Source organism: Charadrius vociferus, unplaced genomic scaffold (assembly GCF_000708025.1).
Source record: "Charadrius vociferus isolate BGI_N301 unplaced genomic scaffold, ASM70802v2 scaffold720, whole genome shotgun sequence".
Taxonomy (NCBI): domain Eukaryota; kingdom Metazoa; phylum Chordata; class Aves; order Charadriiformes; family Charadriidae; genus Charadrius; species Charadrius vociferus.
In genome coordinates, this window is record NW_009646598.1 from 229,187 (window position 1) to 253,979 (window position 24,793).

General features: G+C 41.6%; 1 protein-coding gene across 1 annotated transcript in view; it reads right to left on the reverse strand.

Moving 5' to 3' along the window:
* Positions 1–24,793, reverse strand: part of THSD7B (thrombospondin, type I, domain containing 7B) — a 281,207-nt gene that overhangs the window by 213,162 nt on the left and 43,252 nt on the right. Inside the window, exons 2-3 of the mRNA XM_009886664.1 lie at positions 14,790–15,585; positions 5,156–5,407 (exon numbers count right to left, since the gene is read on the reverse strand). Coding sequence (XP_009884966.1) covers positions 5,156–5,407; positions 14,790–15,585 — 1,048 coding nt within the window. The remainder of the gene's footprint in view (positions 1–5,155; positions 5,408–14,789; positions 15,586–24,793) is intronic.

The following is a 24,793-nucleotide window of genomic DNA, read 5'->3' on the forward strand; positions in this document are numbered from 1 at the left end:
GCAGAGCAGTCTTTAATGAACAGCTATTGAGTGCCCCTACTAGCGCCCACTCTTCTGTGAGCCTCAGCCCCACCACCACATCTAGCTTTTTCCCAGCTGGACATGCCCTCAGCTGTCCGGAATTTTCCAGTAACAAATCCTGACCCCAAGCATTTGTTGTGTAAGAGGTACACATTTTCACAGCCATTAACAAACCCACGACACCAGAAACATATCCAAGGGATTGCTATCCCACCGAGTGGGAAGCCTAACGCAAGGCCTTTCCAGATGGAAGCAGTGACCTCGAACAGCTTTGTGGTAGACTCTTCGCAGGGTTTTAAGCAGCATGGCTGATACTTGGTATTAGTTTGCCCATCTATGGACTACACTAAAGACAAGGAGCATTAGCATTAACATAATCTCTATTTAAATTTAATCAGAAGCTTTTTGATAGCCATCAGGAAAGAGCAGAGGCTACTGGCTGGAAAATACCTGGAGGGGGAGTTGCAACTTTGGCAACTTCAACCCAGTACTTGCAAATTATTATCAATATCCACAGCAGGTTTACCACATGACTGCAATTTCTCCAACTGAACGAAGATGACCAAAGCCACCGATGCCACTTTGGACATTCTGTTGTTAGAGCGAACAGCACCAGAGGTGTCCTGCACCAGCGTTAAGCTAAGAGGGCAACACCAGCCAGACATCCCGTCCACCTTCCCTAGAGGGTGAGGAGTGCGATAACTCAAGAAGTGGAAGGGCCATTATACATTTAGATCATCAGTTGGTCAGCTCCAGTGTACTTTTGTGATCCCTTCACCAAAACCTGTTGGTGACAACAATTTCAAATGTTAACAGATTTAACATCTCATTTTAACTCCTACTAATAATTTGTTGTTAAATTGTTGCAAACCCAGTATAGTTGCAGTCCCAGCTGTGACCGACCCATGTTGATCTGTACATGTCTTACTATAGCTAAAAAAATCTCAGGATTTGGATTCCCAATAAGCTTCTTCCAGTTTTTTTGACAATACTGTTTGAGCTACAGGAGGTCTAACTATTTCAAAGACGGACAGACCCCATTGCTGACGGTTAGAGGACTAGCTAGATAATGTCCCAAACAGGGAACTCCAGAATCCACAGATAGTTATATCAGTCAGCTTAAGGAAAGGGGCACGGAAAAACTGCTAGTTTAGAAGCAATAAAGTGCACGCTTGTGGTATCTAGGAGGGAACTTGGCTGATAAAGCTGAATAGCTTTAACACATTTTAAGCAGTGCTTTGAATTTCCCTAGCTGGTGCCGTGGGTTTCTGTTATGATCATGGAAAAACATGCTCTCGCACCGCGACACCCAACTGCAGCCACAGGAGAAGTGTCCAATGTGGAGCTGGAGAACCAAAGCTTCACCATGGATGGGTCCTGAGGGGAGGCAATGAAGCTGCCCAGCTGAATGGAGGTCATCGCTGCATGCCCAAGACCAGTGAAGGTCAAAGGGCTGAAGAGCAGTGTTGCTACCACTCCCAAAGCGTAACTCCCGCAGCCTACCAGCACAGTTCACTCCATTTCCTTTTAAGTCTTTCCTACTTCACACTAATGCCTTATCTTTAATTGGGGCACATAATGGGCCTCATTTACAAAGTGATACTGTCACACCCATACCTCAGCAGTAACCTCAAGCCTTTTGAAAAAATTAGGTCTTAAAACTTCCCCATTGTCCATCATTCAACTTGTGAAAAGCTTTGAATTTCCAACAAAGCAAAGAGGGTTTTTTCTAAATCCCTGTCTTGTAACATAGCAACCACAACCAAAATGAAAGATTTAAAGACATAATCATAATTCTGGAAAATCTATCTATTCCCAGTGAACACAAAAGCTAAACATCAAGGATAAAAATGATATAATACATTGTTTTAAAACTGATGACTCAGTGACAGCTATGCAACAAACAACTGCTCAAGATCTTTCCGATTTATAGTAACCTCTTGGTCTCTTCAGTCTATAGGACTTATGCTCTTACTGGTTACACAAGTTTTATACCTGTATATACCCATTCACTTTAATTGAACTATCCCAAATTTATATCACAATAAAAGAAAGAAGAATCACCTCCTATGTATTTAAGCTTTTTAAGCGCTTAATCTAATCCCTTCAGAACAAATAACCAAAAGTAAAACAAAGCACAAAGCTCTGGAGTCCTACATGCAGTTAAAGTGTTTTATTTTCTTGCATTTAAACTATTGATTAGAGAAGTTATTATAAACTTCAGCCATAAAATTAAAAGGCCTCCCCATTTAACAGCAAATTTACACTAATTGCCATGTGCCTGTGATGGCACCTTTAACTTGCAGCCTTGCTGTGGACATACAGGTAATACTTAACAGAGCACTTTTGAAGGGGAAGATATTTTTTTCCTCCTCTGGATTCTTTCAGGAGGCTGGAATACCACTTTACCTATCTTCCCCTGCTGAGTACAAGTCTGCTGCTGCTTTTCTATGTTGGTGGGTGTAGTCTGCAATATGTACCTTCATTCTGTCATGGGGTGCTCTCTGTCCCTGCATTCAAAACCAGCTTTCCTAAAAACCCTTCCTTCTGCTCAGAGACTTGCTCTCTTTCTGGTCTATGTCCTCACCCATTTTCTTTGCCGTGCCTGGAACATGCTTTGGGCTTTCTTGCCCAAAGAATAAAGCTAAGGGAAAAAGAATAAAGCTAAAGAAAGGTTACTTGTCTTAAAATAAATGAGAAATAGCAAAGAAACTATTTCCAGGAAAATAAATAGCATTCTCACCTTAAAACGTTTTAAGACTAATCTCATTAGGCAAACACAAGCCAGAAAGAAAGAATGAACGGTTTGTGTTGAGACCAGACAAATGAAGGAGAGAGCCTTTTATTTCTACTCCTGAATCTCCTTAAATTCATCATCATCTTGTAAGGGGAAGAAAGAAAAGATAACTGTTTGGTAAGCCTGAGCAAAGCCACAGATGACGTGGCACATATTTAAGGGGAGAAAAGCATAATCTTTCCAAGTATTACACTGCAAAGAGAATACGCTCAAACAAGGAGAACAGGAGCATGAAAGACTTCTTATATTGTTTCATAGGGATTAACACTACATCCCTCTGTGTCTTAAAGCTACTGCTTTCTGGTCTGAAGTACTTCCAGTATCTCGGTCACCAGTTCCCAAACACCATCACCAAATCACCAGGCTGTAAACTATAACATGGACCCATAACATCCTTTACCATCATCTGACACTTAAATAACATACTTAAAAATGTTTGACTTCTGTTCATTAATACCAAATTCTGGGAGGCACAGGCTTACATCTGGCAGACCCATAGCACATACTGCAATGTTATATAGCAATATATAGATTCCTGCTCATTTCTGCAGTAATGAATGGCAAAATCAAAGTCTACTAACCAGGCGCTACTACTGCAAAATTCTCCTCAACACTGTGTAGTGTGAGAAAGTCATAGCCTACCACCTGCATTTTGAGATATTACATCCCTAAAAATAACAATTAACTCAATACCACAGGGGGTTGTTTAGAGGTTGGTGGGGTTTGGGGTTTTTTTTGCTATATTTTTGGTTAAGTGGCTCTATTAACCTGTAAATGTAATGTTACTTTTCTGGGTGAGCTCATTAGGCAGTTTATCCCAGCTCACGCAGCTGCTTCACTGGAGATGTTGCCTGAAGGATTGAAGATGTGCAGGTATGGCAGGATGGGGAAGGTTTAAGAGTTCATAGGCATGTGAATACAGCGATATACCGAAAGAACCACAGGCTTCCTTCTATAACAAGAATGGCACCTCCAGAAAATTATCAGTGTTATGCAGGTTCTCACCTTTTGGGCTCTCCTGGCTCTACACTGATCCCCTACAATTGTTCGCACTTTAATACAGTGCAGCGTCAAAAAGTAGAAGGGGGAAACCAGGGACAGGCATACATCTGTTCACTCCCTGATTAACGACCGGCCCGTCTACCCCAATCAGGTGTCACCTGCACCCACGCTCCTATACAAAATCAGCCAGACAATGTGTTAATCTATTGTCTTTGAAATTGATGTGCGTTTGGGCAGGAGCAAAAATCACCCTGTAAGAGCCTTTTCGTAGGATGTAATCAAGCAACAGAATATTTTTTTTTATACTTCTTCTCTTCTGCTAGCAGGGTGCATAAAAATGATCAGCATTTGATTTTGAATGAACCCAATGATATTGAGGCATTTTTACAGGTTACGCCTTCCTAAGAAACGTATCTTGCAAAGGCTTTATCAAAGGTTTTGGCAGTATCTGGCAAAGCCCCAGAAACTCATGACTTGATCACTGAACAGACCTCCTATTAAACACGCTCATTCCCAGACAGGGAGATTTGTCTGCATGCATATAAAATTTTATCAATCTTGAAGCATTTTACAGTCAATCTCAGAACACGTCACATGAAAAATTAAGCAATATTTTATTTCCTTTGCAAAACAAACTACCGACCTCCTATGCTAGCCTGGCCATGCATAACCACATGGATTTGCAGACCAGAAAGGGGAGATCCTCACCTTCTGCCAGAACAAAGATTGCCATAAACCAAGAAAGCACTCAGGGACTGCAAAGTTTCCCATTTCAAGAAGTACCCAGAGGGAAGCCGAGTAAAGCCCAAGCTATTACCTCTGATCAGTTCCCATGCTCCTCAAGGAGGACTGGGATTTTTTTATGGGGAGATGAAGGGGAATATTAAATCTTATGCAAAAATTACAATTTTAAAGTCAATAAAAGCACAGCCATGGAGACCTGCCCAGTCTTTGTGCAGCTGAGTAAATTCTTCAGAACAGTAATCAGTATGAAAGCCCCTTCAGAGAACAAGAGTATTTGCTCTCAATTTGTAAAATATGAAAATATAAACTGTAGCGGGTGCAATTTAAATTTATTTCTATATATAAGTGTAATTATTGTAATAGCAGTAACGATAATAGCAACAATTACAAGAATATGACTAACAATAAATAATACAACTAATCACAGTTAATAATGATCAAATCAATGATCTTTTAGCTGTAGAGAGAAAGCGTGACATGCGACCCTCTCCACGCACAGACACTGAGCAAGGAAGATTTGCTTTGCACAGGACAGTCATCAAACAGGGGCTTCTTTACTTCCAAAAACTGGGCTAAAAGCACTCGCTATACCTGGGGCAAGGCTGCAGCAGCTCTTTCCCTCCCGCACTGCACGCTTCCCTCTCTTCCAGCTCCGGGCATTGCTTCCCAGCACCCACCGCCACGTTTCGCACAGCACGGCGACGGCTCCGAAAGCCCGGGGCGAGATCTCCCAAGCCGCAGGTCCGCAAGCAGGCGCCCCATGGGGACCACTCCGATGTTTCGCAGTCTTTAGCGATGACACAGGACTTGAAGGTCAAAGGGACGGGATCTTGCACACAGTGGCTGCGATAAGAACACAGTGAAACAACTGAGGAGGTCTTGCTTAATAAATTTCCTTTTCTTTTTTTTTTTTTCCCAAGCCAAACACCCAGAGAAGAAACCCATGGTTATTTGGGGTAAATCAGAAGACCTGCATCAACACCAATACAATGCAAGTAAGAGGAGCTGGGATGCAGTGCACATCACGCATTTCCAGGGAGTTCTGGGTGCAATCTTGCATGCTGAGTAGTTTGCAAATAATAAACCTCATTTATTTCAAGTTAAAACAGATGCAAAAGGCACCATAATTGCTCCTGTGCAGTTAGAATTTCAGTTTATCCAGGACAGAAAATAAAAGCCAAGCCCAAGGGAAATATTGCCACTGGTAACTATACCCATCACTTCGCGCACAGGACTAGCTGTCTGCCATCCGTCCATCCAGCCAGGTGTCAGCACGTCCTGCTGAGCAACTCTGCTCTTTTAAAAAATAATTAGTCACACACTAATAAGAAAGGTGTTGGTTCTGTGAGGCTGTTATCAAACAACTGCTGTCAAACAAGGACAGAGGGTTTCCAAACCTCCCAGACCACCAGAAACCCAGGAATGCTGCAGCTGTGGCTGTATTTTGGGACTCAATTACTCCTGCTGATATTAGGACCTGATCCTCATTCACTCTGTAACACATCAAAACACCACACAAGGCTCAACGCAACGGAGAACAGAATTTTAAGAGCTGCCAGCTGTTGAGGTTTGGTACCAAGATACAAAGTCCCAGAATAAAATTTCTAAGAGTTTCAAATTTACAATAGCTTTTCACAATAAAGTATGGCAAATGTAGCAAATGCTTGTGGGAGAAGATAAACCTCCAGACTAAGGCCACCATCCTTCCTTGCTCTTCCTTTTCTGTCTCAGCCAGTTGATGGCTCAGCACGCTCGGAAGGACCTTGCAGAGCACGGCTGCTGCTGCTCCACTTCACCCCAGCCACAAAGTCATCACTCAGCTCCCAGAACTGGAGAAAAACCTTTCTTGTCTCTCAAGAACCTTAGATAGCTGAGGTAACAAAGTGGGAAAGGATATACCAAAAGAGAACTGAGGTATGTATGAGCAGAGACATCACTGATGAACCACGAAGGACGCAATGGGGCAAAAAAAGATGAAACCTAGAGAAAAGGAGTCACCAGTAGAAAAGGAACCAAGATTTTTCTGACTGATGCAAATTGGTCTCCAAAATTAAGATTTTCTGACTTCTGCCTAGTGTTATACAGATGATGCAAACTGGCCTCCGAAATTAAGACCATACAGCACAGAGTGAACTCTTTCTACATTTGTCTTCTCCAGCCACCAGTTGCTCACAGCCAGGCTTTTGCCAACTGTAAGGAACAAATACGGGTACACTTAAAAGGTGTGAAATCCAGAGCTGCTGCCAGGGAACCAGCCATTACCTCACTTAGTATTACTTACAGCACAGTTTGACTAACCTAACTTTCTCTAAAGAAAAGAGACCAGGGGAATCATTTCAGGATTGCAGGGCAGTCTCACAGGGGCAGCAGAGAAGATAAAGGACATTCACTCACTTCTCCTCCAGTCTAGAAATTGGTTCTGTTTTCACAAAGGTCAATAGGAATATTCCCACTGATACCTGATGAAGTTTAACTAGACCCTCAACTAGCAGCTAAATACTGCATTTAGTGGCTTTATACTTCAAACTAAAAAGAAAAAAAAAATAAAGTGTAACAACCTTTTGTCTCAGTTTCTTCACCCAGAATAAAACCCATTAATCTCACAGGCGCTGTAAGGATGAATTTCCTGAGGTTTATTTTAACAACTTCATCAAGTAGAAACAGCCTGTGATATAGCCCCCTCAAAATAAAATTATTCTTGCTTACAACTCAAAAAGATGTCTCATTCCTTTATTACCTGCCAAATGCAACTGATTGCAAAGCTGCCTCTGGTACAAAACGACCATACTATTGAACCAAGGACTGAAAAGTAATAATCATTATATCTGTACTTATGAACCCAGGGATTTTGAGTCCTATTTGGAATGTTAGCTTAGGTGGAGTCACATGAATGTAACTTTATTTCCCTTTTAATAGTTTCTCAACACAGGTACCGGGTGAGCCACCCGTGCCACACAACGTTAACAAGATTTCCTGATTCAGAGGAGATAAAGTAGTGGCAAATGCAAATCACTGTCCTAACTGATTGTACTAGAAAACTAGAGTTAAACTAAGAACACTGCATGGAAGGAAACCAATCTCACATGTTAAAAAGTGCTCAAAACTTCTCATTCAGATACCAGTAACAAAACCCAAACCCGTTTTTAGGGTTGCGCCACTGCAAAGGAGATTTAAGTCTGGCCTGATCTTCACTGAAATCCAAAACAAAATGATGCCTTTGAAAACTGCTTTGGGGTCTTCTTTAAAATTCCTAGTGCTAGCCCCAATTCTTAGCAAGACAATATCTACAATACCTCTCCTAATGGATTCAAACACTCCGCCAGGGAAAGACATCTCTGCTCAGCAATCATCCTTGCTATTCGCAAATGCCTTTGAAGTACGGAAAGACTGAATAGCTGTTTCTTTGCCTGAAAATCCCTCCACCTCTCCTACTATAAAAGGCTAAAGAGATAACTTCGCTGACCTTAAGGTGAACAAGCCGCAGAGCCGGCAATTTCCATCCTTCTGCTCGAGTAGATGTTTTTGAGGGAGAATTACATGCAACTGCCTACCAGAAAGCAAATCTAATTAACTTGCACCTACTCATTCAGAGCCTCAAAGTCAAATTAATTGTGACACCGAGCAACACAAAGACAAATGTAAAACCACACTTTTGCATGAAATTCAGACACAGTCTTTCATGTCACAGATGTATTTAGGACAATCTAATACAGATAAAGCCCAGACGTGCGAGACACTCGCTGGTCTGAGGCTGCAAACCAGACGTGTGTTTGCACTGCTGTGGCTGTATCCTTACCAACGGGGAGAGGAGGGAGGTCTTCGGGGTGGGAGATGCTACGTAAGCCTTGTTTTTAAACTAACTTTCCAGGTATTAATGTATCAGGTTAGATCTCCTCTTGGGAGTCAATCTAGTAACCGTGATATAGTAGGGTACTTATGTGATTGATGCTTTTTTCTATGTTACACGCTTGGCTTGATACTGTAAAACTACAGGAATTGTTTCCCAACCTACGTGACGTTGCCTGCGGTGTCAGATGGATTGGTTAGTTAGCAGACAGCAGCAGCACAAAGCCCAACTCACTCAAGTGGCAGAGAGCCCTTCTTGTGTATTGAGGGGGAATAAACCACATACAAAAAAAAAACAAAAAAAACAAAAAAAAACAAAAAAACCCCAATAAACCAAAGGAAACCTACTCGTGCCTCTTTTACACTCGCATAGTCCTGCAGCTACAAGCAGAAAAGCAAGAAGAGGAGAAAAAACAGCCCCTCGTACCACTGCTGGGGCACAGCTCCACGTCCCCCGTGACTGAGTGACTGCAGGCTGCTGCCGACAGAGCAGTGCTGCTCTTCCCCACGAGATACGGTAGTTGAGCAGCCCCAAGCTGAACCACACCACCTTTCTGTTCTGGACAAAAACTAACTCACCAAAAACCAGTACATTTTCCAAGAGGTCAGTGCATCTGCGCTGCATGCCTTACAGTCCCATAGTCATCACATCCACCGCAAGGAAATGAGTGGAAACACATCTATCAGTGGGAAAAAGGAGAGATACTGCCCAGGAGCAGCACATCATTAAATAAGGTTGGCCACAGCACAGAAATTATCCTGGGTTTCCTTTCCCAACCATATCAATGCATTCAGGATGAAAGGTGAATGCATTTCCTTGCATTAGAGGATGCGCCAGGTGGTTACTGTTGAACCTTTTATACTGAAATGATCATCTCCAAAATAATTTAACGCATTAAGAAGCTATGACCATGACCATGTTGCTGGTATGGAAGGCAGCACCAGGAGGACAGGGTACCTCTCCAGCAGCCAGGCTCTTCCCCGGCAGCCAAGGAAGGCTCCTGAGAAATGCCAAGCCTGACCAGGCAATACACGCTCAAATCCATGCACTGCAGAGCAAGAAAATCCTGAACTAAGCTAAGCTACGTTGACACCAATGCATTTTCATTTTTTCCCTTTTTCTAATGTTGTCTTCTATTCTGTAATTAATGACCCAACCTTACAGGCTGCTGGAATAAACACTACCTGCTCTTTGCACTTGGCTTATAATATTAGGGTCTAATAATGGACAGTCTTGTCATGTTTCTGACAGCATCCAAACACCGTTTTTCCCTTAGGAAACTGGCAATCAGTGTTAACAGGCATACTGTCATTATGTGTTCTAGGGTCTTCAAGGGCTGCCAGAGCTACTCTGGATACCAGTGATACCATACACTGAATCAGTGCAGCAGAGGCTTCTTTTGCAGAAGAACCACCATCCCTTCTGCCCCAGGGTGGTAAGGAAGATGGGGAATATTTCCCTGCCATACAACTGACCAAAGGGAAAGGGAGCTGGGAGACCAATAATCCAAACCCAGGGTACTGGTGTCTAAGATGTCTAAGTTTTTGTGTCTGCAAAATTTAATGCACCAGATCCTCTGTTTCAATTAAAAATAAATGCTGACTTACATTTGCACTACCCAGGCAGACACTGAAGTCTTAGGGCTAGAGAAGCAGCAGGATTTCAGCATGATTTGAAAACAGAAGAAAAAAAGCACAATTATTATTGGACACTATTTCTAAAATGTTACTTATTGAAATGAAAAAAACAGTCATGGTTCCTTTGTTTCATGTGCTTTTAATAAAAGCAAAGGAAACAAGACAAGACTTTCTAAAAGAACACTAGAAAATAAAATCTCCTTCTTATCCAATAGCTCAGGGATTTGTTTTCAAGCCTGAGCACCGAGGCTCCATTCCTACATCTGCTGGGAGGAATTTGAACACTCATCTCCTCTCCCAGATCAGAATCGTAACCATCAAATAGCACATTACAACGCAGTATTTCCACCTCTGGACTGCAAAATTTTGTATTCATCCAGAGAATAGAAGAATGTCAACACTAGAAACTGCAAATACTATTTTTCGTAAAAACGTACAACAGCACAGTGGTTAAGCACAATCCTCTAGGAAACGGATAATGGAAATTCAAATTACAGAGGCAAACAAAAGAGCTGAACGCTGCTCTACCTCAGCCTTGATGGATGGGTTATCCCTTGACTGAGTTTGGCCTGAATTTTCACTTACAAAGGCAAAGTAAACAGAAACCCAAATCCAACTCTATAATATCATTGTTGTCATCTTACACGTCGAATGAAGAGTTTAAGAAATACGTACTTAAAAAGACTCCTAATCCAAATAATAATAATAAAAAAACCCTAAAAATGTTTGCTCTTGAATTCAACTTCTCAGTATGCTTAGAGAGCACACACATCAGGTTAGAAAATCAGGTTGGATTTCAGTGTCTACCTCTGAGCACTCATTTTACTAAATTACAATTTAGTGCCGGTCTCTTTTCCCAAGTAGCAAGTGATAGGACGAGAGTAAATGGCCTCAGATTACACCAGGGTAGGTTTAGAGAGGATATTAAGAAAAATTTCTTCACTGAAAGGGTTATCAAGCATTGGAACAGGCTGCCCAGGGAAGTGGTGGAGTCACCATCCCTGGAGGTATTTAAAAGACAGGTAGACGTGGTGCTGAGGGACATGGATTCAGCAGTGGACTTGGCAGTGCTAGGTTAACAGTTGGACTTGATGGTCTTAAAGGTCTTTTCCAACCTAAACAATTCTACGATTCCAAATAACTTTTGATTTGTTTTGTTTTGTTTTTTAAAAAAGGAACACGAGTGCCTTTGTCTCACTGTTCAGTAGATTTTTATAGCCACAGCAAGACAGAAAACCAAAAAGAGCAGAAGTTCTAGCAGATATATTTCTTGCAGCATTTTCAGAGTTTGGGGGCTTTTTTAATGCATGAAAGTGCTTATGTTTGAGTTTGTTACTGGATATGAAATATAACACAAAACTAAAACTTTTTCTGAAATCGAATGAAATCTGAATTCTATCTGAAATAGTATGAAAAAAAATCCAGCTTTTTAAAATAGTCTTTAAAAGCTTCAAATTAGATACATAAAATCATCCTATTTTGATGTCATTCCTTTTATTTTCATGAATATAAAGTTTCTACACAAAAATTGTTTCTGAGCAGAAATGAACCTGTCTCAAGGTCTATTGATATTCTGCTGTTCAACTGTCTTCAAGTGTTTTCAAAAAGGTCTGTCCCTCCCTTTTCTCTTCCTTTCTCCCTTTTCCTTTGATTTTGACAAATGTAGAATCTCCAAACTGAAAAATATTTCATCAAAAACATTCCCCAGCTCTCTTTCTCTGATACAGCACGTCCAATCCTCCATGTGCTTGTGCTTCTCTCCAGGTAATTCCTGTTTACAGTTTTTACCTTTAAAAATTGCTACGATTTTTGCTTGCACCTTTAAGGTTGATATGGACATACAGATCTTCATAGGACCAATTACTTAAATGACAAAAATATTTTCCTTATAATACCAAGGATTCTTCAGCTCCCACCTGAGGGTCCACTGTAAAACCAAAGGATCCTTTTTGCAGGGTTCAACGGCATAACTTAAGCATCATGAAAAACTGAAAACAAATATCAGGTATATTTCCCACTGCTGCTGACACCCCATCTGCCATTCCTATAAATGGCAAAGTGGTTTATGAAGAGGCCAAATAAATGTCCTGCCAGTAATCCGGCATCTGTAAGAAATGAATGCATTCAGTCCTTCGTTCTTTTAAAACCAGCTTGCACCCAAGCCCCCCAAAATCCAATTTTTGGCCAAAGACTGTTCTCTCACTCCGAGGAACGTACTCGGTACCCTTTGCCATCAGTGCACACGATGGCTAATCCACTGCCCTGAGATTAGACACCAGTAAATTAAACAACTTTGATAACAAATCAGGCATCTTTGCCATTGCATTAAAAATTAGGAGGCAAGATGAGCATAAGGTTCCCTCTCCTCACATGGTCTTCGGCCGGCCAGGGGTCGTGAGCTGACCGCTCGCGTTATCCGCTATTTTCCTGCAAGAACCAGGCAGCAGCGGGACGCAGCGTGGTGGCAAAGCCCTGGCAGAGCAGCAGCTCAGAGCCCGCCGTTAAAGCACATCTCAGGGCATTCCCCTCTCCTGCCTCAGTTTTCCAGAAATTTAATTTGTACTTCTCATCGGTACTTAGGAGGCGGTGTTAGTCGAAATGGGAAACCTCGGCCAGGAAAGTGAAAAAGCACAAATAAGGCGCTTCTTTCCCAGTTTAGAACAGATGCCTGGCTGCCTGCCAAACCCCGCTATAAATATATGCGTTTACTCTTCTTTATCAGTAGCCAAAATATCATCGCTCTTGGAAAGCGGCATCTGCAAGATCGGGTCCATTCTTCAGAAGAATGGCAGCCAATACACTGCACAACAGAAAGAGGAGGACGTTACTGGGGGATGCTTAAAGGGAGCCGTTGTCAGGGGTATTCGATATCAGCGACACTCCAGCCCTGGAATTAAACATGCATTGGATTTTAGGTCCAAAAGGAGAAAGGAAAAGTGTGTGACTATCTGGACATCATAACATGACATGAACTTGTTGTCCTCTATTCAATCAATGGGCTTTCCTCTTGTATTTGGAGTAAAAAGTAAGGGACGAGTCAGGCTCAGCCCTGTGCAATAAATCTGAGACACAGAAAAAGGAAAAGTCTGCCAGGAGGCAGCTAATGGAGTTGTATGCTCCCAAAAAGGGGGCTAGATCAGCAAAAAACCCAGAAAGGAGCAAGAAAGACAGCTCGATCAGGAGTAGAGTCACTAAAACTGAAGCTCCTGGGACCCTCTCCAGAAATTCGATGTATAACTAACACAGTAGCACAACAAAGAGAAAATATTTATAAAAACAATGTCTTCCGTACCCCATTTTGACAGTGAATATAGCAGTGAGCGTGTGAGGGCAGAGTGAGTGAAATTTTAACAAAGTCAGGATCCCCTTCCCAGAGCCTCAGATAAGCAATGAGACAGAAGAGGCAGAAGAACAGCTAACAAGTGTTAGCAGACATAAACCTGCTGCTGGTCGCACGGCGGCATAAATCACAAGTGACTCCATTAAAGTCAAGCAGCTACATGAGCATAAAATCTGTGTATTTGGAATCAACATATATTCAGAGACTGGTAATAAAGTCAAGATGTTAGAAATTGCTGGAACAGTTCACAAAGCTTGACTTTTTTCCAACCAGTAAAAAAAAAAAAAAAAATCCATACTTTGCTACAGGTGTATTAGGAGGGGGTAAGAAAAAGGCTAGAATGTATATTTTCACCTCAGTGTGTGTGCAAAACCACTGCAGACATTAACAGGGGTAGAGAATTGGACGTAAAATAACCCTTTCCCTCTGCAATTTGAGTCTGCGCAGGTGCCAGGAGCTACAGATTACTGAGAAACAGATTGATTTCTGCAAAATTCAGAAGCAGGATTTTTCAAGAACTTCTAAGATCCTTGAAAAACGAAACACAAGAAGTTCTCTAGAAATCTTGACTTTCTCCGAACTCCATCAATTTCTCAGTCACCTGTAGCTCCTGGCACCTGCCTAAATCCAACCTGAAGTCAAATGGCAGAGCTTAGATAGCTTAAATTTAAATGCGAGAAATGGAGAGAATAAATCTTCCCATTATTTGCTGCACGTTACTGTAACCTTCACATTTGAATTACAGCAAAGCAACGTTTATAGACTAAGAGACATTTTAGCTAAAACACATGAGGACAAGAAAGCAAAGCAAGCCACGGATCTAATATCAGCATCCAAGAGCTACACCCAGATGGGAAGGCTCCTCAGGAAGCAGCAGGACAATCACGGGTTTGCTCACTGATCTATCTTTCCAAGAAATATCTTCTAGTAAATTCACAAGACCAAACTTTTCAGACTTATGTCATCCAATGTTGATTTGTAAGAATGAAGGAGTTTAAGCTGGTGCAATTTTAGCCTCTTCTGCCAAATATATGCAGTACATGACTGAGAATGAAACCTCCCTCTCCCACAGCCAGCACCCAGCAACAGTGCAAAGTGATATACAATTCCATTTCCTCAACGTTGTCTCAAAACAACAACAAGAAAAAGCCAGAAGAGAATTATTAAAAACATAAAATGAATTAAACAGTCACAAATCGTAGAAGTATGCAAACTATTCAGCATATGCTAGCTTTGCAGGAAGGGAATTAAATCAAAAAAAAAAAAGACCATAAAGAAAACATAAAAATTTGCATCTAAAACTCAAGAATGGGAACGCATTTGCTGTGGTGCTGCCACACCAAGCAAACGCTCCGTCAAACAAATCCACTGGGGACGAAAGAGAAGTCGAAGCACCCTTACCTCAGGGCCATGTTTTTTCCATCGCTCCTTACACACCTGACCTGCCTGGTTTGGTAACCGATCTCCACCTCCCCAGGACGATGGTGGGGTTTATAGCCTTGAAGTCCAGACGTTCTTCGCTCTCCAGAGTCCCAACCAAAATCCTGCATAGTCCTCCCCGCCAGGTCGACGTCTTTAGGATGGGGCAGGCGGCATTTGCCCCAAGACCCCACTCGGAGGCTGTAGGTGTGCTCCTCCTCCCCGAGAGGACAGGCGGGAGCACCACAGGCTCTGGATTCGGTCAAATTTGGACACGGGGCACCCCCGTAGAGGGGAGGAGCGATGACCGCCCGCGTCCGGTGCTGCAAGCTCTTGGTGCAGCCCGTGCCACACTCGGACCAGCCGGAGAACTCGGACACGATGCAGTCCCGCGGGCAGGGCACCAGGCAGGCTTGCTCGGCAGGCGGCTGTGGAGTGAAATACTCACATATTTCGTTGGCAACAACGGTTCTGTTCAGCTTCTGGAGGCAGCGGACGCTCCGGTGCTGCAGCCCGTGCTGCGCGGTGACGCAAGCCCCGGCTCCCACCTCACTGCCGGCAACGGGGACGAGCCCACACCTGTCCCATCCCGAAACCTCCCACTCGAACAGCTCCAGGTGCCAGTCGCAGACTTTAAAGCACCTCCTCTGGCTTTCGGGTTTGTCCTTCTGGTGGCAGTTGGCGTGGTACGTTGTCCAGCCCTCCGCGTGGGTGCACCAGACGGCCCGACTCCGAACACCCCCTGTGCCGCAGTCACCTACGCACCGGCCCCAGTGACCTGCAAAAGAGAGTGTGTTGAGAAATGCCATGCAATACTCCTGCCACAGATCCATCTGGACACCCAGGAGCATCCAAACCACACCCTGCCGTGTATTAAAAAGTAAATAACTACCAGCTAGTCCCTAAAGTTGTTTAAAAGCTTCCTAAGGGCTGCAATTCATTTCTCCTCCTAGTGTACTCCCATCTCTAGATGACTCGGAAAAACTTGGGAGGGAAATAAAAAATGTCCCACAACATCTCACAATAAAGGCAAGCCAGGCACATTTTTGTAGCAGTAAAATGCATCCCAAAGCCTGAGGAAATATGAATATTTAATTTCACTTGTACAAATGCATATAAAAATGATCATGAAGGAACAATAATCTAATAGGAAAAGAAAGTCAAGTTAGATAAGAGGAAAAAGTCTTAATAGAGCTATTAGTCAATGGAATAAACTGCACTGGGAAGCAGCTGAATCAGCATCTGCAGTGATAAAACGGTGAGGATAAATACTGTGAAAATAAGAGCATACTCTCAATAGGAGTTCAAAATCATAGAATGGTTTGGGTTGGAAGAGACTTTCAAGACCTCCCACCAGCCCAGGTTGCTCAAAGCCCCGTCCAACCTGGCCTTGAACACCTCCAGGGATGGGACAGCCGTAGCTTCTCTGGGCAACCTGCGCCAGTGCCTCATCATCCTCAGAGTGAAGAAACGGAGGGACTGCCTTGCTATGATAGTGTATGTACTGCAGGACTGGTCCCACAGGGCGCTGCTCTGAGAGCAGAGAAGGCACCTCACGTGCATCGACTTCTGAATTATCCTGAGATGCACATGGAGCAAGCCGTTTCCATTTGCAGCACGTGGCATTATAAGAGATGGTAAAGCTAGTTATTCAGAAAGAGAAATGAAACCAAAATTAAACCCTGCAATGTCACTTTTAGTTCTGGAGCACATGAACATATATATGTAATTGTATGAATCTTATTTGAGGATTTGCAAGTAGATGTAATCAGACAAGGCTAAATAGAAAGATTTTTCTGCGACAATATTATTCAAAAAAAATCCACCAAGCCAAAAAAAGTAATCTCAGGGCTATAAGGTATAAAATTGCTTGCAAACTGAAGAGAAAAGGTAGAGAAAAAGCACTCGGCCAAATCTTAACATATTAAAGGGTTTTTGATGGTCATATCTCAAGAGGGGTTCATCTCATTTCTAACTTTAAAAACTTTCCAATGCCTCATAACAGAGCCATTTCACTCGGTAAGAACATTGCATGTGTAATTCTCGTTTGAAAATACCTTGTAAGTACCCTATCTTTTGTATTTTTTCAAGGCAGAAAATGTACTTACAATAAATAGGTCGATTTATATTAAGAAATGCTACTCCAGTCAAGTTTTTTAAAATTGATTTTAAAACTACCGGAATCAGTTACACGCTTACACTATAAAACCAAACACACACACAAAACCCCCAAACAGCCCCATAATGGCAGCAATTATAATACCAGATATTTCAACCAGCTGATGGCAGTTTTGTTGATAATCCCATTGTTCTTTGTGAATAGAGGAGTTAATCCTCCAGAGACAGGGGCTTGACATCGTGTAATAAAAAATAAAAATCAATGAATAAAAAAATCCTGTTCTTTTTTCATTCTTAATAAAGGAGAAAAAGTAACTAGGAACTGAATATAGACGAGCTTCTCCTCCATCCCATCCCATGCCCTTGCCACGTTCCTTCTGCGGGCGCTCTCCTCCCTCACCCAGGACTGCAACTCTGCCCTCAGTCCGGCACCTTCTCCCATGGCGGAGAGACAGGGGCAAAAGGGGTTTTCAAAGTCGTCAGGGTTTAGACAGCTCCAGCTTTTGTCGAATCCTTCAGGCTGTTTGATAAATCCTTGTCCCTTTTATGCCTCTCTTTCACACCAAAAGATACCAGTGCAAGGCAAGGACGCAGACGTGACACGTAGCTTGAATGGGAAAAGGCAGCGTATACTGTGGTCTACAAGCTGTACTACACTAACAACAGGATGTCAACAGAATCTCATATGCTTGAAAACTGAATATTCAAAAAAATGAATCTTTAAATAAGCTTTTGAAGTTCAGTTACATGAAGAGGTCCATTGACAGTTTAAATGTTCATCCTTGATGCTTCACCTTCATCTAAAAGAATATCCTTACACAAATGCCAACAAGATTCAAAACCAGACATTGGATTATGTATATACTGTCATCTCACTAAAAAGAATAGTCAAAATTCAAACCTCAAGTATGAGGCAGCTTTTTATTAACAGAGGAAAGTAACTATCACAAAGACTAAGCATCACAACATAATAGTATCATGAGCTTATTTCAGCATTTGTTTCTCTGAAGAAGTTCAGCAAAGGCAGTTTAGTTTTTTGAGATGCGGAAGATTCAGTACAGGAAAAGTCTGGTTTTCACCAGGTTTTTTTTTAAAACAAAAATTCAAGAGTATTATTGTTTCATTTCAGCACTGACCGTAACAGTATTTTCCTCATCAGTAGGACCTTGAAACACATTACGCCAATTACGGATTTACTACTTATTTCTTAGGATAGCAAACAGCATTAAAAGTAAAACTAAACCCCCCCATGGAGTAACACAAAGCAGTTGTAGCAGAGGACTGGCCAAATTACATTCACCAAACCTACCACCGCTCTTTCATGACTGCACAGAACTTGTCTCATTAGTATTTTTTATACATTTCTGCATGTTGCTCGTGAACTACTCCGTAATAGCTGCAGATTTACCAATCCCTACATTAACAGGGGAGAGAGAGACGCAGCAGAAGCAAGAAGTGGCCATTATTTAATATCAGATGTGAGTTTAGAATGAAAAATTATAAAGAAAAAAAAAAAAGCAAGGGCTCATAAGTAATTACATTATCATTAGACACATCACAATTTGCAGTTCTTCTCTGGCAAACATGCTAAAAACGTAGCCTGCTCTTGGCATACCAATAAAAAAGCAGCATGAAAAATAAGGTTAAAAATCAGATGCAAATCCCATTACTATAGATTTTTTTTACTTCCTGATGATCTCTTCAGGACGCGGCAGTAAACTTATCCACAATGTTTCATTGCTTAGTTAAGTATCCTGTTCAGTAGCTTAAATGAGGAGAATGATATAAATACTTCCTAGTCAATAGTCTGCTTTGTAATTGGAATTTAATTATTTTTAGCCGAGTTATGTTAAATTTACACTTTCCTTGAAATAAATCTGAGTCAATTAAAAGAAACACCTCAGCACAATGTGAATACTAATATTAACTACATTTCCATTAAAAACCCACGGGAATTTCGGTATCAAAAGCCCAAACTTCAGAAGGATGCTTCATAACTCCTGATCTGGAATGGAAGGCCACTACTAACTAAAGCAGAAGACTAAACAAAATGAAATATATTTCACAGTGATCTGTCAGAAAGTACAAAAAGATGAAGATAAAGGATAGATATCATCCGTCTCCTAACCATTGTAACCTAATCAGATACTGGATGGATGTTTGATCTCATCACAGCAGGACATGGGTGGGAGAATGAAGACAGTGGATCCGTGTTGAAACAGGGGAGTTCCCAGCTGGATATAAGGAAAATCCTCATCACTGTGAGGATAACCCTTGGAACAGGCTGTCCCAAGAGACAGCAGAATCTCAGCTTTGGAGGTTTTCAAGATCTGACTGAACAAAGCCCTGGGATATCTGGTGTGAATTCAACGTTGACTCTACTCTGAGCAGGAGGTTCACCCAGACGACCTCCCATGGTCCTTTCTGACCTGGATTACTCGATGAAGGAGCATCTAACTAAAAGTAAGGCTTTGTCCGCTAGGACTTACTACCATGACAAAAAAAGTTTTTCACTAAAAAATACCACTGAGATCTGCAAAATACCAAGGAACCTGCAATAGCACAAATAAATCCATTAGTCAACCAAAGCAAAAGAGAAATTGGATCAAATCACTATTTCCAAAAATAATAAGTTATGCAAAACTTGCCTGACTGGTACAAAAATTGTAAGAGACAGTGGGATGTCCTTGTTTATGAAAAACCGTCAACTAAGACATCCCACTGTCTCTTACAAGACATCTATAACACTGCAGGTAATAATGACATGAAAGGCATTAATAAAACAACTCAATTTAATAAAGAAAAACTACACATTGTTCTGTTTGCCATCTTTCATTGGACAGAAAGAGTATCGTATTATTATCCCATACAGCTTCTCTAATCCCGTTAAAAGCATGCAATAACACTGCAATTGTCGTTCATTTGATGTAGTGTGCACTGATTTGGTTTTCCTGCCTGCAAGACCTACCTACAATTATGCAATAATTATGTCTGAAAGGATACAGTGACATCTGCTCTTTGACACACAGGTCACACAAGCATAAGGCAGGCAGGCTATTCAGACAATAATTACATATTACAGACAAAATGAAACACCACTAAACATCAAACCGAAAACAGGAATCCCAGTAAGAGCTGCTTAATAAGTATGTTATTGCTTAATAAGGATTGCTACAATAATTATGCTCTGTTTAATGTGACATTTAGCTTAATTGCAACCATTTCACCATCTGAGAATTCATTCAACAATAAGCATCTTCCACAATTATTCTGTCCCTGTAGCTACGTACTAATTTGCACACTTAGGACAAGATGAGCAATCAGTTAAATAAGAGTATTGTGCTAGTAATTTATTTCAAACAGGTAATAGATATTGTCCAAGTCAAATCTGATATATAAGACAGGAAAGAACACTGAAACAATTAACGGACAATCACTGCAATAGTCCTCCACTTTTTCTTTCTATTTCCTTATCAAATTTAGGAGCAATTGTTCTAGACCTTAACAATTTGCTTTTAAACAGAATGTATTAATTCTTGGACAAAGATCCCCAAATATCATAACAGAGACGTACGTCTTCGTTAATGCCTGGCTGAGGAATAACTCCACCAGATATGATCATAACTCCGGAAGATCACTGCAGTGTTCACTTTCATAGAATCATAGAATGGTTTAGGTTGGAAGGGACCTTGAAGATCATCCAGTTCCAACCTCCCTGCCATGGGCAGGGACACCTCCTTCTAGACCAGGTTGCCCAAGGCCACGTCCAGCCTGGCCTTGAACACCTCCAGGGATGGGGCCTCAACAACTTCTCTGGGCAACCTGTGCGAGTGCCTTCCCACCCTCAAAGTGAAAAACTTCTTCCTAATGTTTAATCTAAACCTGCCCTCTTCCAGCTTATAGCCATTCCCCCTCGTCCTGTCACTACATGCCCTAGTAAAAAGTCCTTCCCCAGCTCTCCTGTAGGCCCCCTTTAGGTACTGGAAGGCCGCAATAAGATCTCCCTGGAGCCTTCTCTTCTCCAGGCTGTACAGCCCCAGCTCTCTCAGCCTCTCCTCATAGCAGAGGTGCTCCAGCCCTCGGATCATCCTCGTGGCTCTCAATTTAATTGAATACTTCTGCTTGCAATGTCATGTAACCACTTTGGATGTCATTCTACCATCCTTCCACCAGAGCATGTTTATACAAAATGGAAAGCTCCAACTCATTCCATGATTTCCAAGATGAGAACAACTGATTCAAACAACACGAGCTTTATCCCTAACGGCATTACAACCAATTAATTGCAACTATTAGTAACGGTGGTAAAAAATAAATTCCACTGAACTGCTTTCCCCCCAATTGGTTATCAGCAACACTCTGCCTATCATATGAGACTTTTTTACGAGATTTATGTAGGTTTTATGTAATTTTATGAGACTTACATACTTTTTAATGAGATTTCGATGTATATTTATTTATTATGTACCAAACTGATAAAGATCATGTGCAATACCACGTATTGTCTAACCACTAAATTTCTTTTTAAGTATAATGGAAAGACATTCAATATAATGCCAAGTGAAATATTTCTAATGATTCAGGCAAAGATCTTACTATGCTGATCAAGGTCATCGTTTGCATACCATGTTCTCTCCATGTCAGTGTATTCGGTCCAGCAGCGTCTTTTCTTGCAGACTAAAATCTTTGGGACCAAGATTCCATGCAGAGTTTGGGATACCAGACCCGATACGTTTAGGTATTTTATCTTACAAAGTAATATTAGTACAGCTGCTGTTAGCATAACTGCCTCTGCTTTCTGGAAGAGCCCTCCTGTATGCCTCCCCTGCATCTACCGCCACATCTCAGCCAAAGTACAGCTTTTCTTCCTTGCCTGTACTTAACTGTCTCAATTATTTTGCTATTTATTATTAACAGCAATTCAGTAAAACACTTTCTACTACAATTTGTATGAAAGATGCTATACAAAATGAAAGACTATTGTACTATTTGCAATGTGTCACACAGGGCATATAAAATTCCTCTGATTCCTGGAATTAATTTTAAATACCTGCAGCATTTTTTTAAACTTTCATGACCTACGCAATGAGTAATTCAGCAACTTCGTTACTCATCTTATTTTAGATCTGAATAAAAGTGAAGTTTAGTGACTTATGGCCATGCAGCAGTTTGTTCCAATTCTACATTTCAGGTTTTTGCCTTATTATCCACATGCGGTAACACTCAAGACACACTCCAGCAAGAAAGACATTCTGCAGCAAAATGTAATGAACACTGCTGTTTATGAAAATTCAGTGATTTACTAACCCCTTGGCACTTGAAGGCAGGGCTTCTCAATATTAAGCACTAATGTAAACTGCATTAGCCAAGCTACTCAATCATGTGCCCGCACCCCAGAGACAGCCCAGGGAAAAATACTCTTTTCTTTCAACTCTTAGCTAAAGAACAAACAAAACAAAAAACCCAAAAAAAACCCAACCCAATTCCAAAATATTTGTGTCATACTCATCTGACACATTTTGAGGGTTTGTGAGAACAGATTTTTTGCCTTGATAGCAACTGACATTAGGAGATGAGTCCATGATGTATACAAATTTATGTACGCTATAAAAACAAAAAGTATAAATAGATGTTATCAACAGATTACAGCTATGAGTAGTATACTGCATGTGAGATTAAAAACATCTATGCATGGGATTATAGATAGTTATCATCAAACTCTGACCTTTTTAAAATTCTGAACATCTATGAAAACCGATTCCTTTTAAAGCATAATAGCCTTTATAAGGTGTTTGTCAATGTAACGTTAATAGAAAATGCAGCTGAAAAATGTTTCTTCAGTGACTCCACCTTGACTTTGGGGCTTATATTCCCCAACAGGAACCATTATTTCCCCATGAAAAACATCCAGGATCAATACAGCATCAGTTACGCACCATCACCTGCAACACAAACCGCCCGGCTCACCAGCAGGGAGCAAGAGGAAATACACGGGCGCTGCTAGATGCCCATCTCCACCATACCTTCCTCTGATCCCCAGCCGCCTCTCTCGTTACATCTTCTCTCCAACCACAGGAAAGCTCAGATCCCTTTGAGCACAGCTAAGTAAGGGGTTGAGGAGGTCTATTCTAATATTTGCAGGGAAGCAGAAGGGAGCTCGATACATTTATGAATGGGATCGCTTCATATTTGCCTGTAGGAACTGGGCCACCCTTCACCAAGGCAGTCACTCCGAGTCATTTTTCCAGCATGCAAAGCCCAGGTTTCACACCAGGTCCACCTTCCTGCTCATAGCCCAGCAATGGGTAGGATCCCCCCAGAGGCGATACACTCAGCTCTGGAAGGGATCATCTCACCTGCATCTCCACAACGAACCTTACCACACAACGTCAAGATCGGCACTAATGAATTCCTAAAAGAACCACACTGGGAAATTCGCTGTAAAGGTTCGCTGCTCTGAGACGGGGCCTTGGTGGGACAGCTGGGGGGACGCACTGACAGCGGTTCAACGTCTGCTTGGTATTCGAGCTCCGAGACACAAAGAGAATTCTTATATGAGTTCTGCAATAATTCGTTACCTGGCCAGCACCAAAGATACCGCCATCCCTTCTTCTGAATTGTGACAACTGCGGTGTCTAATTTTCTTACTCTTTCATGAAGCTTAAATTAAGCTTGTTCATTGAAATAATAGCAACATTGTGTTTTTCAAAACTTTAAAAATTTAACTCATTTTTTTTCCACAAAAAAAATGTTTCACAGAAGAAGTTGTGAAATAATACAGCAATTTGCACACCTGCAAAACCTTTCTGAAGTATCAGAATTTACTTCACGTGCACATAATCACAGAAACGTGTTCATTCTTTAGACATCATTTTAAGGGATAACTACATTTTTTCTGCTCAGCTTCATGCTATTCCCAACTTACATGTTTTATAACCCCCTACAGCACAGAAGCCAGCCTACTTTTCCAGATACTACAGCAATCAATACACCATAGTAAAGGAATTAAAATCCAGAACCACAGACCGAGGTGCTACCGAGTCTGGCTGATATTAAACTCTGGAATTGCATTAAGTCTTTCTCAGCCCCCTGCAGAGGTGGTATGATGTCCAGATGTGTTATGGGGGATGTTCTCCAGGTGGGACCTCTGAGGAGCCTCAGCTGGAGCAGCCCCTCTCCCCATGGGCACTCCCCTTGCTCCAGAGCAGAAGTGGGGCTGCCCCAAGCTCTTGGAATACACTTATATAGAAATACCTTCTCAGCCATATGGGCCAGACAGTCGCTGCTCTTAATAAGCATTATGGAAGAGCTATACAATGGGCAGGATTTCCCACAGTGCCCAAACTGCTACTAATTAGTATCTCTGCATAGATGGAGAACGCCAACGATAACAATTCCCTGGCAACAGATAGCATAATTAATTCATGTGAAAACTACTATTTTTAAACATGTGCACAATCAATTTTATAAAAACTGGACAGAGGTTATTGTAGAACTATACAAACAGCTTTTAGTGGGCATTTTCTCTCTTCTTTTTTTTTTTATTTACAGTCCATATTTAATTACCCGCTTTTAATTTTTTATAATTAAGTTTCAATTTACTCTAGACACTCTTCTTAAATGCTCCAAATTCTAGAGGGAAAGTATCTTGGAAAAGCACAATTCTCTGCAATACCTGGAAATAGCTGTGCAGGAATAAACAATACGAGCAGCTATGCCAAAGTTTTAGAATGGTAAGTGTTCTGCAGCAGTAAATCAATCTGCTCATCTCGCAGACGCTGTGAGCGCAGGCTGCTGACGGGAGGAAAGGCTGAAGTGTTGAGCAGCGTCTAATCAATCTAAGAGGGCCAAAGAGCTTCAGTTTCCAG